The sequence below is a fragment of the Ochotona princeps genome, chromosome 8 (genome assembly GCF_030435755.1).
Source record: "Ochotona princeps isolate mOchPri1 chromosome 8, mOchPri1.hap1, whole genome shotgun sequence".
In the NCBI taxonomy this organism is placed as follows: Eukaryota; Metazoa; Chordata; class Mammalia; order Lagomorpha; family Ochotonidae; genus Ochotona; species Ochotona princeps.
In genome coordinates, this window is record NC_080839.1 from 50,294,420 (window position 1) to 50,308,797 (window position 14,378).

A 14,378-nucleotide genomic window follows, 5' to 3' on the forward strand; every position below is an offset into this window, starting at 1 on the left:
TTCAGGCTTATGTTCCTTTTTGAAAGTGTCCACGCACGTGCACATAACCTCCCTGCACACATCTGTCAGTGTTTAATTTAATTGAAATAATAAACATGAGCCTTGAAATAATACACAGAATTCCTGACCAAAGAGTGAATGAGGTGGAGAGTTCAGCTTATGAAATATTTGGAGATTGGAAAAATCTATAAGTTAGGAAAAATACCCATACTCAAATATTGAGGAAAAGGTGTTAGCATTTCTCAATTAACGATACAGTGTACAACTAATCAGAAGTCAACAATACATAGCTGTGTTACCATCCATGTGCGTGCGGATGGATGAAGCCATTGGAAAGCTACTTTGTGGTCAGAACATCTGATTTATTGTCGCAAAACAGTCTAATGACCAATTAGTTGAGAATACAGCATTTGTAATTTGATTTCAGTCTGTGGGTTTATGCTTATCTTAGAATGCTTATCCCCTAGTGGTGAGATAGCTCTGAGGATAGAAGTTGAGCTAATCTGTTTATAGAACAATTATTTGTTTCAGTGACAACACAAATGCTTGAACCCCAGAGATAAACTGGCCTGTTCCGTCTGTCGCTTTTCTTGTGGGAGATTAGACCTTTCAGCAGTTAGCAATAGGAAAATAACAACAACTGAAAACTTCTTTCCTGTCATTTTTTTTTATAACAAAAAACTTTCTGACCCCTTCCATATTATGATAAACATGGAAATCAAGAATCTATCCTCTCACTCTCCTTCCTTAGAGTGTAGGTGTGAGAGTAGGAATTGGAGTTGAGTCCTGCCTGTCAGCTTTGTAACAAGTAGGCAAAGTCATTTAACCTCCCTGGGATGCTGTATTCTTGGTGGAATGAGAGGATTCAGTTCTCTGTGGCCTCTTTCTTTCCCTGAACACTCTCGTTGTACAATGCTGCTTTTTACTTTCTTATTGGGAAAGTTCTGGGGATTTAGAATCTGAAAGATTGAAATAAATTGGATACATTTTTGGTAAGCTTCCTTTAGAACTGGTAAACTGATCTAGAAGTATTTTGATCATTAATAACTTGTTCATGGTGAACTTTGAACCCCTTGTGAGAAAGCTATAATTTTATAGTGTACTCAGAGGCTAAAGATTCTGGGTATTTAGTAGTTGGTTGATGAGATAGTCAAATAAAACAAAAGAGCTTTCAGGCAGAAGATGTCTGCCCTTTTAGTGGAGAGACGTTTGCTCCTGACAGCAGGATTTTGGAATTCCCCTTGGCTGTGGTTGGTGATTGCATAGAGCTCTCATGAAGAACCAAGGATAGTTTCCTTCAGGAACCATTCCCTTTCCCTTGTTGACCACTGGAGTATGTGACCAGAACAAACAAGGAGGGTTTGCATTGCTCTAGGGAGCCTTGCATAGTTCCATTTCTACCTCTAAATCCATCCATTATCATAAACTGTATGCAACGCTTGAGTTTGGAAATAATTTCCTTATGAAGAAGTCTTTCCTTGCTGGGAAGCAGACAGAAGGTTTATTGAGTAGTCAGACTCCAAGTTAGGGTGCTGTGTTTTTGTTGGTACGATGACCTCACCAACCTTTCTACACCTGGCTTTTTGATTTTGTGCCTACCTGGGCTTAGCTAATGTGTAGACACTGGAACCAGCATTGTTCATTCAACAAAAGATTTCTTGCACATTTCCTGGGTCCTAGATAGTGTTAGGGGAACTTCTTTGGGCATTGAGAGGATGGTGTGGTAAGCAGTTACTGTAAACCCAAAGATAATTACTAGGCTCTAAATCTGAAAATGTAACCACTTGGAACTAAGAAGGATATGTGAAAATGTGAATAAGGCACCAACTTGTGTGGGGACCAAGACACAGTGTTTTGGGACATATCATTGGGAGTTTAGGTATATGTATTTTAAGGGTCATTGTCTTTGTCAGCCTAGATGGCAGATCAATGGAGTTAGTAATTCATTCTTTTTTTTTTTTTTTAAAGATTTATTTTATTTTTATTATAAAGTCAGATATACTGAGAGGAGGAGATATAGAGAGGAAGTGGAGCTGCTGGGATTAGAACCAGCGGCCATATGGGATCAAGGCGAGGACCTTAGCCACCAGGCCACGCCGCCGAGCCCTAGTAATTCATTCTTTCAGTAGATGTTTACTGAGCTCCCTATTGGGTACTCGACATTGTTTTAGATCCTGGGGATAGAAGAAACAAACAAGAAAAGGGTGTTTTCCTGATATTGTGTTTTCATTTTAAAGGAGATATAAAGAAAAAAATTGAAAAGAAATGATTAGATAGCGGTATATATTTTGGCATGATAAACTTTGGAAAAGTCTCCTTTTCCTCTTACACTGAAATTGTATTTAAACCAAGGCCTGAAAGACAGGAGACAACAGCTTTTCTGGGGAGAGATTTCCTTCCAAGCAACAGAAGCCACTAGTGTAAAAGTCTTTGGTGTGTTTAAACAGAATAGGATTAGATGAAAATGAATGAGATTTTATAAGTATGTAGAGCTTTATAGGCCAGGATAAGGAGTTTGCATTCTGTTATCTCTGGAATAAATGTTTTTCTGAGAGTTTCTAACCACATCAATGTAAAAAATCAGAAGTATCTTAGAAACTCTACAAACATTAATATGTGTGGACTCTAGTAAGTAGCTTTAATATTATAAATAAGTACACAAATATGTGTGTTAAAGTTTTCTGGGTGCTGGGAGGAGACTGAATTGGAAAATGAGAAACTTCCTGAATTTACCTGTAACATATTTGGAGATAGTTACTGTTACTGGGGAGTTTACTGTTCTTCCTTAAGCCACTGCCAGGTTTTCCTGATTTTTCCCTTACCTTTGATTAAACCATAGATCAGCTTATTCAGTGTCATCAGTAGGTGATTTCTGTTAGTGCATAGAATGTTTGAATATATATGAATGCAAGCATCTTTTCCTTTTTAACATGTCAGGTAAGTTTTTCTGTTCTAAATTTAAAGGGCATGGTATCTCAATTTAAAACTGTCTCTCCTCAACCGCCTCCAAAGTCTGTAGTCTGTTTCCTTTCTGTGTTATAGGCAGGACAGCTTTGTTGTGCAAAACTTGGTTTTGCATGAATGTATGAGAAAAACAGAATTCCTCATAGTAATTTTAATACAGCAGAAATTGCAGATGATTTTAATGTTATCACATTCTTTCTGTTTTCTTGCCCTGAAAGACTCTCCTTCCTTCGCCCCACCTCCCTTCTTTTTCTTCTTCATGTGTAGATAGGTGCATGCTGTCTAAAATCCTGATTTTCTCTGTATGCAAGAGGGAAACTTTGATGTCTTTGTATTGTATTTTAGAACAGTACTGACTATTCTCTCTTTAGGTTGAGAATATCATTTGCTCTGCTATGTGTTTGTTAATGTACTAATGTGTTTAAAGAATCTACAAATGTGTTATTAAATGAAGTCTGCTTAAATTATTGATGATAATCAACTGAAGTAAACAAACATGTATCTTTATTTTTGTACCAATGTTAAGGACAGATTCTGATTTTGTCCTCAAAACAAATTCAGTTCTTTCCTTGACATTATTCAGATTATATTTAGAAGATTGACAAATGAGGGCTTGGCATGGTAGCCTAGTGGCTAAAGTCCTAGCCCTGCTTGCCTGGGATCCCATATGGGCAGTAATTTATATCCTGGCTGCTCCACTTTTCTTCCACCTCCCTGCTTGTGGCCTGGGAAAGCAGGAGAGGATGGCTGAAGACCTTGGAACCCATACCCGCGTGGGAGACCCAGAAAAAGCTGCTGGCTCCTGGCTTCTGGCTTTGTATCAGCACAGCTCCAGCCATTGTGGCTACTTGGGGAGTGAGCCAGCAGATGGATGGATGGAACATTTTTCTCTCTGTCTCTCCTTCTCTGTATAAATCTGCCTTTGCAATAAAAATAAAAAAGAATTCAAAATGAAAATTCCAGTAAAAGAAATACATATTAACAAAAGTAAATCAGTATATTTGCTGATTGTTAATAAACTTTTACTTTATCATAATTCCTATTTCTCTTTTATTTTCGTTTGTCGGTCTCTTCTTTAAAAAGATTTATTTATTTTTATTGCAAAGGCAGAGTGATTTCCCACTTCCTGGTTCATTTCCCAAGTGGCCACAATGGCCAAAGCTGAGCTGACCCCAAAGCAGGAATCAGGAGCATCTTTGGGTCTCCCACATGGGTGCAGGGTCCCAAGGCTTTGGGTTGTCCTCAGCTGCTTTCCCAGGCGACAAGCAGGGAGCTGGATGGGAAGTAGAGCATCCAGGACATGAACCAGCACCCATATGGGATCCCAACAGAGGACTTTAGCTACTAGGCTACTGTGCTGAGCCCTATTTTCTTTTCTTTTCTTTTCTTTTCTTTTCTTTTCTTTTCTTTTCTTTTCTTTTCTTTTCTTTTCTTTTCTTTCCTCTTCTTTCTTTCTTTCTTTCTTTCTTTCTTTCTTTCTTTCTTTCTTTCTTTCTTTCTTTCTTTCTATTTGTTTATTTGAAACAGCTAGAGAGTGAGAGAGAGATCGTCATCCACTGGTTCACCCCGCTTCTGACTGCTACACAGAGCTGAACCAGGCCAAACCCAGGGACCAGGAGCTTCATCTTGGTCTCCCACATGGAAACAGAGGCTCAAACACTTGTGTCACTTCTGCCACTTTTCTTAGGAGCTTGGTCAGAAAGCTAGTTGGGAAATGGAGCAGTTGGGACTTGAGCCGGCACCTGGAGGCAGCTCTACCCGCTATACCTTGCCAGTAGCCTTAGGCTTGTTTTTATACCAGACAGAATAAAAGTCTGTTTATGGGGAAAGGAAAGAAATCTCCTGTTTTGTGCTGAAATGTGGTAACTATGATTTGGTAAAGAAAGATAATGGCAGAGGCTTACCCCTGACTCACTTGAGGTTACAAATGATTAGTTTCCTGGCAGTTCGGTCTTGATGCTTTACTGGGAAATTTGCTTCATATATTGTCTTTCAATGTACTTCATGTCTAAAAGTGAAATTAGTTGCTTTATGTTTTCAGGTGAAGTAATTTCTTTAGGCTACCATGAATCATTCAGTTAATATAGGAAAACAGTTTATGAACAGTCTTAAATTTCCCTGGTTCCCCAAGGGAGTTGGAGTACTTCCAGAGTGAATGAGATACAGTTCATTTCAAGTCAGTCACAAGTAGGTTACCCATTGAGTGGATTTTCATTAGCATGTTTTAGTTCTCCAGCTAGTTTTCCATCCATATCACTCAGGTCCCTTAGAACTACTTTAACCCCACCCTTGGGCAGATATTTAGGGACTGAACTCAATCTGAAAGGTGACCCAAATGAAATACGGTTAGGATTAGGATTTTTCAAACCAATATACTCTGGAAATACCTTTCAAAGCAAGCTGAATATGCTTTCTGAGTTATGTGCTGTTTGGAATTTTTATTACGCTCTTCTGTTTCTAGGGCACAGCCTAGTGCAAGGCAGATACCAGGTACTCAGGAGATTTTTTTTTTTTTAAATGAAAGCATGAAATCCACTGAAGCAAATTATAGAGTTGATGGTGTCTTTATCATAAACCAGATCAACCTAGATGTGTAGCTGAGCATTCATGGCAGACACCTTGTGCCTTTTTCATTCAGCAAGGACTTTGGTGTTGATCTACATTTTAATTCTCTCTGGCACTTATTCCCTGTCTAACCTTGGGCAAGTTACTTAACTTCTCCTCCCACATCCTGGAAGGTGCACATTTTTGACTTTTGGGTTTGCTGGCTGTGATTAGAGGCTTTTTTGGGGCAGGTTTGTTCTGTGTTCTGGGCTTATTCTTCCCTATCAGAAGAAGGAGATGGGGTAATAGCATTTTGGGTTTCCCCTGTCCTCTTCTGTTATGGGAATGTCACAGGTTAAGTTTCTGAGTTGGTAGTCAGTGTGGTCCAGTGCTTCCCTGAGCCCGTGACTTTGCTATGCTGAAGCCCCTGGCAGCTCTGATTAAGTGTCTTATTCATTCTCCTCTCATGGAGAGTTTCCTGAAGTAAGGTGAGTGATGCTGCAGGAGCTGACTTCTGGTCCACCAGTGGGTGTCCATCAGTGGGTCTCCACCATCACCACTCTCAGAGCTCTGGTTTTACGCAGAAGATTGCTTTGTTGAGCTTTTCTACTTTGGGGTTTCTGTTTGTACATTTCAGTTACAACTAATATACATTGTGTTTTGTAGGATGCCTTGTCAGATTGTAAGCCAACTGTTCCATCTCTGTCACAAGTTCAATTGACATTTTAAAACTTGCTTTTTTTCACCCGTAATAGTTTAGTAAATAGTCAAGAAGCTATTATTGGGGCAGTATTTTGGTATAGTGATTTAGGCTGGCACTTGCAATACCTGTAACACTCCATGCTGGAGTGCTGGTTTGTATTTCAGCTGCTCTGCTTCTGGTCTAGCACACCTTCTGGGAAGGTAACAGAAGACTCAAGTACTTGGGCCCCTGAGTTTGTTGGCCCAGCCCTGGCCAGTGTGGCCATTTGTGGAATCAGCAAATGATAACTAGCTCTCTCACTGTAATTCTGCCTTTCAAATAAATAAGTCTCAAAGGACCCTATTGTACATATTACACAATTAATTCATTTAATGTTTTTGATGATTTGCATTGCACAGAAGGAGAAAATGAGAAATGGAAAAGTGTTGTAAATTGCCCTGGATCACACAACCATCAGATGGCAGAGAAGGTTTCTAAGCCTCTAAAGCTTGAGTTCCTGTGACATACTGTTTCATCTGTCAGTTGGGGTAGAATAATACTTTGTCATTGAGCTATTGTGTTGCAAGGATGAAGATAAAAGTGTGAAAGCCTGCTGTTGTACATGATGTCAATAGTAGAATAATTTATATAAAACATGCAGATCACGTTTGTTTAAAGTGCACTATATGTCATTTGGGTAAAAAGTGTGGACGTTCTATTATTTGGCTTAAGTTCCTCATGTGGCTGTGGGAGCAGGACTGCCTTGGGAAAGACGCAGAACTAGGAAGCAAGGGAATCAGAGATACAGAATCCAGTGACAAGTCCAAAATGGAGCCTAGACAGTTCAAGGGCACAACATAAATATTGGTTTGATTCTGGGAAATTCTAAAACAGACTAGGCTTTAGCCTGACAGGACTTGGTGCTTTGAGCATTTTCCAGAGTTCTGGAGCTTCTTGAGTCCTTAACCTTGAACTGGTAGGGCTCTTCTTAAGGGCTGTTTGCCAGCCTTGGCCTTGGGGCACATTCCTCTGGCCTTTGTTTTCCAATTCCCAAAATTAACAAGGAGAATGTAGTCCTTAGTATGTAATACTCAGGGGAATAAATAGGCTTGCATAACTGTTTACAGTTATAATAGCCAAGAATCTAAATCAGGGAATTGCCTCCAGGCCTTGACTTAAGCTTTTTCTCATCTCTTATATTTTCAGCCTCGCATAAATGGGCTTTCTACCATTCTATGTATGTATCCTTCAAAGTCTAGCTCAAATTATAGCATACTATGCCAGCCTCTTATACACTTTATGCATACTAGATGCTCCAAGAAAATTGGAGACTTAGAGAAAGATTTCTGGGAGGTGCAGTAGTACTTGAAAGAAATTGTAGGAATTTGAATAAGTAGAGATATATGTGGAGACATTCTTGGTTGCAAATATGGAGTGAGAGTGAGTGAATGAGTGAGTGAGTGAGTTAATTAGTTGTGTTAGTATGGGAACCAGCAGAGGGAACAGCCTCATTAAGAAAGGTCTATATAATAGTTTGGAAAAGTTAAGGTACTTTTGAGTGGCAGGTTGAGTCCAGATTATAGGTGACCTTTCAAGCTAAGAGTTTGGTCAAGATCAAGAGGAGTTAGACGGATCAAAATTTTTATATTAGCTAAAAGCTAGTTCTTGCAAGGAGTGGTGGCACTTATAGAGATAGTCTACTCTGGTTCCAAGCCTGCCTGCCTTTTCTGGTTGCTAGGTTGGTTCTGCACAACCTTTTCTATTGGCCGCAGATCTGCTCCTGATTCTGGCTTCCTGCTAATGCACACCCTGGAATGCAGTAGTCATGAACTAAATTCTTGGATCTCCTTACCACCCACATGGAAGACCTAGTTGAGTTCCTGACTCTTGGCTCTTGCCTTTGGCCTGACCTGCCTCAGGCTGTTAGGTGCATTTGGGAAGTGATCTAGAGTGTGGGAGATCTTCTGGATATCTCTCTGTCTAAATGAAATAAGTTATTAAGAAGCAGAAAGAGAGGAAGAGAGAGAGCGAGAGAGAGAAAGAGACATACAGAAGGAGTGCTCCAAGCTGCTGGTCTGTTTCTCAAATGCTTGTAGTGACCAGGAAAATGAAGCCTTGAGCTGGGAACTCAGTCCAGGTCTGAGTGGCAAGAACCAAATAACCTGAGCTATCCAGTGCCTGCTAGAGTGTCTTCGCAGGGAGTATGAATTAGAAACTGGGGTCAGGTGGCCAACTCTGGTTCTCTAATATGGGAAATGGTGTTTTAACCACTAGGTCAGATGGCTGCCTCTGATTTCAGTTTTTGATGGGACCACTGTGTGAGTATGATACAAAAGTAACCATGCTAGTGCTGAAGAAGTTATTGCAGGATGTGGGTGTTGTGGCACAGCAGATACCCTATCCCTTATCAAGGTGCTGACTCGATTTCAGGCTAACACATTTCCATTTCAGCTCTCTGCTAATGTGCGTGGGAGGCAGGCAGGAGATGATGGCCCTGTCACTCATATGGCAGACATGGTTAGAGTTCCTGGCAGTTCACGTTGGGCTGGTCCAGCCTTTACTAAGCATTTGTAGAGAGAACCAGTGAATGGAGGATCTCTTCCTTCTCCCTGTCTCTCTCTCTCTCTCTCTCTCTCTCTCTCTCTCTCTCTCTCTCTCTCCCTTTCAAATAAATAAATAAAGCTTAAAAAATATTTCATGAAACTAATAGGACATTTATCTCAATCTAAAAAATTTTTTAAATCCAGTGGTTGGGAAATAACGTCAGTTTTCAAAAATGTAAAAGTATGAGAAAATTATTTCCATTGTGGAAAATTTCAAAAACTCCCATATGGGAGACCCAGAAGAAGCTCCTGGGTCTGGTGTGATAGCTATACTTGCTTTGCATGCTCTGGGATCCCATATGGGTGCTGATTCATGTCCTGGCTGCTCCATATTCCATCTGGCTCCTTGTTTGTGACCTGGGAGAGCAGTGGAGGATGGCCCAAGGCCTTGACCTGCATGGTAGATGCAGAAGAAGCTCCTGGCTTAGGACCAGTTTAGCTCTGGACATTGTAGCCACTTGGGGAGTCAACAAGCAGATGGAAAATTTTTCTGTGTCTCTCCTTCTCTTTGTAAATATGAGTTTCCAATCAAAAGAAATACATATATATATATTTTTGTTTGTTTGTTTGTTTGTTTGTTTTAAGGAAGCTCTTTGCTCCTGGCTTTGGATTGGCTCAACTCTGGCCATTGCAGCTTTCTGGGGAGTGAAACAGTGGAGAGGATCTTTCTGTTTCTCTTTCTTTCTGTAAATCTGCCTTTCTAATAAAAATAAATAAGTCTTCAAAAAAAAATAAAAGCAAGTTGAATGTTTTGAAGCACTCTATGAAAACACTAAAGGTGTTTTGGCAGAAGCTCCTTCATGTAGTACTCAAAATAGCTTCAAGATGTTTATGCTTCCCCATTGTTATCCGACTTTCCTGACTCTCTTTCTAGGATCTAATTGAAAATTTCACCTTTACATTGTAAGAGAGATGAAAGTGATTATGATGGAATAGTTTAAAAGGTTTTATTTGATACAGTTTCTCTAAGTATAGAATATAAAATGTGCAGTTCTGTTTTCTTGGTTATAAGTCTTGCATCTTATAGTAAAAACTTGTGTGTGCTTAAATAGTATAAACGTATGAGTTAAAGCTTCTTTCATGGACCAGCCACTTGCTTCGCATGCACAAGTCGTACATGGCATCTTCAGTAGGTTTGAGTGCTAAGAGCCATAGTAAAGAATAGAGTAGATGAATAATATATGTGAAGCATATTTTAGTGCAGCATCTCCCATCCTGTGTAAGGATAACTGTTTTCTAATCATGTTACTTGTATTAGTTGCTTGTGTTTTTAACTTCCAGTGCTTCATAATTCCTAATGTTTGTTGATATGCCTTTTAGGTGCCCTAATGTGAGTCTGCAAAAGCTACCTGAGCAGTGGTTATGGAATGTTCTGGAGGAAATTAAATGCAGTGATCCTTCATCTAAACTCTGTGCTACAAGGCGCAGTGCTGGAATCCCATTTTATATACAGGTACTTCTCTATAGGGCTGCGGCTGCTTGGTGGTTCTTCCTTCTTCTTTTTTTTAGTGTATGTATGTATACACTAATGGTAGTGTATTCTAATCCATGTAACAAGTGAGTGTGAATATTGTATAAGGGACATTTGTTTTTTCAGTGCCTTCGTTCTCTATGACTTTGTTTTGATGGTGGACGCTGTGTGCCTGTGGCAGATTTATTCTTGGAACAAAGAGGTCAATCTTGTAATATAAACAGGGGGTGGTATAGACTTCCGCCTGTGTACGCCTGTGTGTTAAGTAGGGCAGACATCACTGAGGTACATTCATTGCTCCCTTCTAGGAAGTGCACAGGTTACCTTTTATTTAAAAAAAAAAAGTTTTCATGGCCAGCTCTGTGGTGTACAAGGTTAAATAGAGACTGTGGTGTCAGTGTTCAGACACCCATTTAAAGTCCCTGCTGCTCCACTTCTGATCCATCTCCCTGCTAATGCTGCTTTAAAGCAGCAGAAGATAACCCAAGTTCTTGGAGTTCTGCCACTCACATGGGAGACCAGCTGAAGCTCTTGGCTTCATCCTGGCCCAATGCATTGCAGCCATTTGGGTCATGAAGCAATAGATGAAAGATGTCTCTCTCTGTCTTTGTTACTCTGTGTTTCAGATAAATAATAAATCTTTAGAGGTAAAGTCTTCATTTCAAGACCCATAAAATTGCTTTTGTAGGCAACAATTTTACCAGATTTATTTGAATACATTCATAAATTAATCATAATCTCAATTCTAGTTAGCATTTATTTGTGGTTATTCCACATATATTACCTTTTTCTCTTCTTTCCTGATCCCTGTGGAATAAATATTGTTAACATCCATATATCCTAGGTAAAGGAACTAGACCTTATAAAAGTTAAGTGACTTGCCAAATCAAGAGCATTGTCAAAGCCAGGGTAAGAGTTGAGCATAGGCAGTCTGATTCCTCAGTCTCTATTGCTGTGAGAATATGTGTTAGAGAATGTTTTGCTTAGGACTGTAAATGGAAAGACATACGCTACGTGCTCCTTGGTTTTTCAATGGATGATTATGTCTTAAAGATTGATTCCCATCAATTTACTTAGATACTGCTATTGATTAGAAAATATTTATTTTCACAGCATAGATATTAGGAAAGCCTCACCTTCATGGACTCAAAGAATAAAAAGCAGGAACTTCCCAATATTTAATCGGTCTTATGTTTAAAGTCTTTTGTTTAATATTTGGTAAGGTCTAGGAGTGGGAAAAAAATAAAAGCCATGACTAGAAGGGAAATTAAAGGTCTCTGCTTTAGAGCCCGTGAAGGGTTTCCTTCTCTTGTTCCTCCCTCCAAATCCAAGAGTGCCTCCATGATTATTCTGGTGCCAGTGGGTGTGAATTGCAAGAGTTTTTTTTTTTTTTTTAAACAGATTGATTGTAATTGTTCTGGATGGATTTTGGTGACCTTCAGAAATCACCTGCTCTCTGGTCCTGTTCATACTAGATCAGTGTAATTCTGTCTCTTGCCTGTAATTCATTCTGACCTGATATGATCGTGTCTTATTTGCCTGCTTGGGGATGAGTGTTAAGAGAAGAGCCAGGTCTTGTTGCATGTTTGTGCCGTGTACTTATTCCACTGTGGTATACAGCTAGTTACAAGTATTGGTTTAAGGGATAGATGGTTTTTGAGGTTTTTTGCGTTTAACGTGACTTAGCAATAAAGTCTGTGTTTGCTCTGGAAACCTGCTTATCACTATTTATCAAGAAAAAGTGTTGAATTTTTGAGTTGACCTTTCAGCTAGACAGTTAAATATTATTTTTGAATATTCATTTAAAATTTGTTTCTGAGCACAGTTGCACCATGAGCACTGTTTTTAGTTTTACTCATTTATTTGAAAGTGAGAGAGAGATCTTCCATTGCTGGTTCTTTCCCCAAATGCTTGTAACAGCCAAGACTGAGCATGTTCAAAGCCAGGAACTCTGTCTTGGTCTTCCATTTGGGTAGCAAGGACCTAAGTACTTGATCTGCCTTCTGTTGCCTTACAGGGAGGCTAGATCAGCAGCAGAGGTAGGACTCCCTAGATGCGATGGAGAAATGTGGCTGCTTGTCTTGCAGCACCATAGCAGCAACCCCAGGAAATGTCTTAACTCTGTGTGTGTGTGTGTGTGTGTGTGTGTGTGTGTGTGTTTTCATCTCTTCTTATATGGATTGTAAATACTTTAGCAGGAGCTCAGTAAGTTACAACTATCACTATTGGGAACCAGTAACTACATACTTAAGTAGAAATAGAGGGAGTCTGAAACTATGAACCGATTTTTAATGGCCTTGTAACAGCTTTGTTATAATATCATTCACTTAATATATGATTTTTTGTATTTAACATGTTCAATTCAATGGTATGTAGAGTATTCACGGAGCTGCACAAACATTACCACAGTCTGATTTTTAAAGCATCATTCCTAAATCCTTTAAATCAACCAATTGTGGTCATACCCGCCTCTGTTTACCTCTGCTGTTCCCAGCACTAGACAACTATTAGTCTACCTTCTCTCTATAGATTTGCCTCTTCTGGATATTTCATGTGAATAGAATCATATAATATGTGATCTTTATATTTGTTCTCTTTTACTTAGCATCAAGTTTTTAAGGGTCTTTTTTTTTTAATTTTTTTTCTTTATTTTTGACAATCTTTACATGGTTAATTAGGGCACAAAGGTTCAAGGGCTACAGGAAAGTGGGTAAGACTATTATTTCCACATTCTCTTTTTTTCTGTATCTGGAGTAAATGGGGAGATAAAGGGAGAAGCCCCACCCAGCCTCCCACCCATCCCGGCTCCCCGATGTGGGGCATACACTGAAGGTCTTGCTCAAGTGGTTTTGATAGTTCAGCAGTTATGAATTGCTGCCAGTCTCGCCATTCTAAGCACAATGAAATCACTGCAGAATCCACTGATTGACATAGTCTAGTTTAGAGTCTCCATTTGCCCAGTTTTTCACTGCCAACAAATGGCTAGGGTAGTTGATTGATTAGATCTGTCCTTTGTTGTGATGCCAGGTATCCTCTGCAGCTTCTGATAGATTGCCATATCCTCCATGTACACCTGATTGTGTTGTCCACTGCTCCGTCTGAGTCTCTGAGGAGGCTCAGCTCTGGCATTTGCACTCCATGGCAGACCATGGAACCTGCACTACTCTTCATGGTTGGGATTCTGAGTCCAGCAGTTTGATTGGGGGGATCCCCAAAGAAACTTTGTCTGAGGTGATCTCAGAACAGATTCTTGTGTGTACTTCGAAGTATGGGGCCCAGCACAGTCCATCGCCCCAATCAGCTGGTGGTTGCAGTTGCTAGGTCGGTTCTGATTCCAGCCCTGTCTTCCACGTGAACCAATGGGTGTTGCAGTCCAGCCTGATTCTGCCCAGCACACACTCAGCCCTCATATAAACCAGTGGGAGCTGCAGCCTAGTCAGAGTGACCCACAAAAACCCCCACCAGGGCTGCCCCCTATCCTGGTTCCTGTGCTTGCCATTATGTGCAACAGACTAGTTCAGTCTGTCCCACATCCCATTCAGCTCTCATACATGTCAATGGTCATTGAAGCCTAGTTCAACTCAACCAGCTCTGCTATCCAGCCCACACACATGCTGTTGGGTGCCATTCTTTCCAGCCACTCTTGCCCCCGTCCTGGTTTTCATGCTCTCCAGTGGGAGTGGTAACCCAAGAGGGATTTGCCCACTATTTCCCTTCTAGGCCACTCCTGGATCATGCACTTTCTGGATGGTTCTGGAGTTTAACTTGACAGATTAGCCACTGGTGCCAGCATCTGCTATCTGATGCTGCGGCAAAGCCCAACAAACCCTCACCCATTCTGCTTTATGTTCGTACCAGTAGGGACAGTCAGCTAAGTCTGGCTCTTCTCTGATCTGGCTCACATGAAACCCACAGGTATTGTAGCCCTGCCCAGTCTGGTCTGCCCCCATCCCAACTCATGCTCTCCAGTGCTCTCCAGCAGGGGGGCCCTCCATATTCCCCCTAGCAGCTTTAACCCCTCCCTTCCTGGTTCCTACTAGCGCTGTGTCCCAGTCTGGCATGTCCCGCCTCACCTCAATGTTTGCTAGTGGGTGCCATAGCCTGGCCCAGCCCC

The 14,378-nt window shown here is 40.5% G+C and overlaps 1 protein-coding gene across 1 annotated transcript in view; it reads left to right on the forward strand.

Annotated features, from left to right (window-relative positions):
* The window catches only part of THADA (THADA armadillo repeat containing), a 332,219-nt gene that overhangs the window by 59,587 nt on the left and 258,254 nt on the right, over positions 1 to 14,378 (forward strand). The window contains exon 22 of the mRNA XM_058668010.1: positions 10,114 to 10,246. Within this exon, the coding sequence (XP_058523993.1) occupies positions 10,114 to 10,246 (133 nt within the window). The remainder of the gene's footprint in view (positions 1 to 10,113; positions 10,247 to 14,378) is intronic.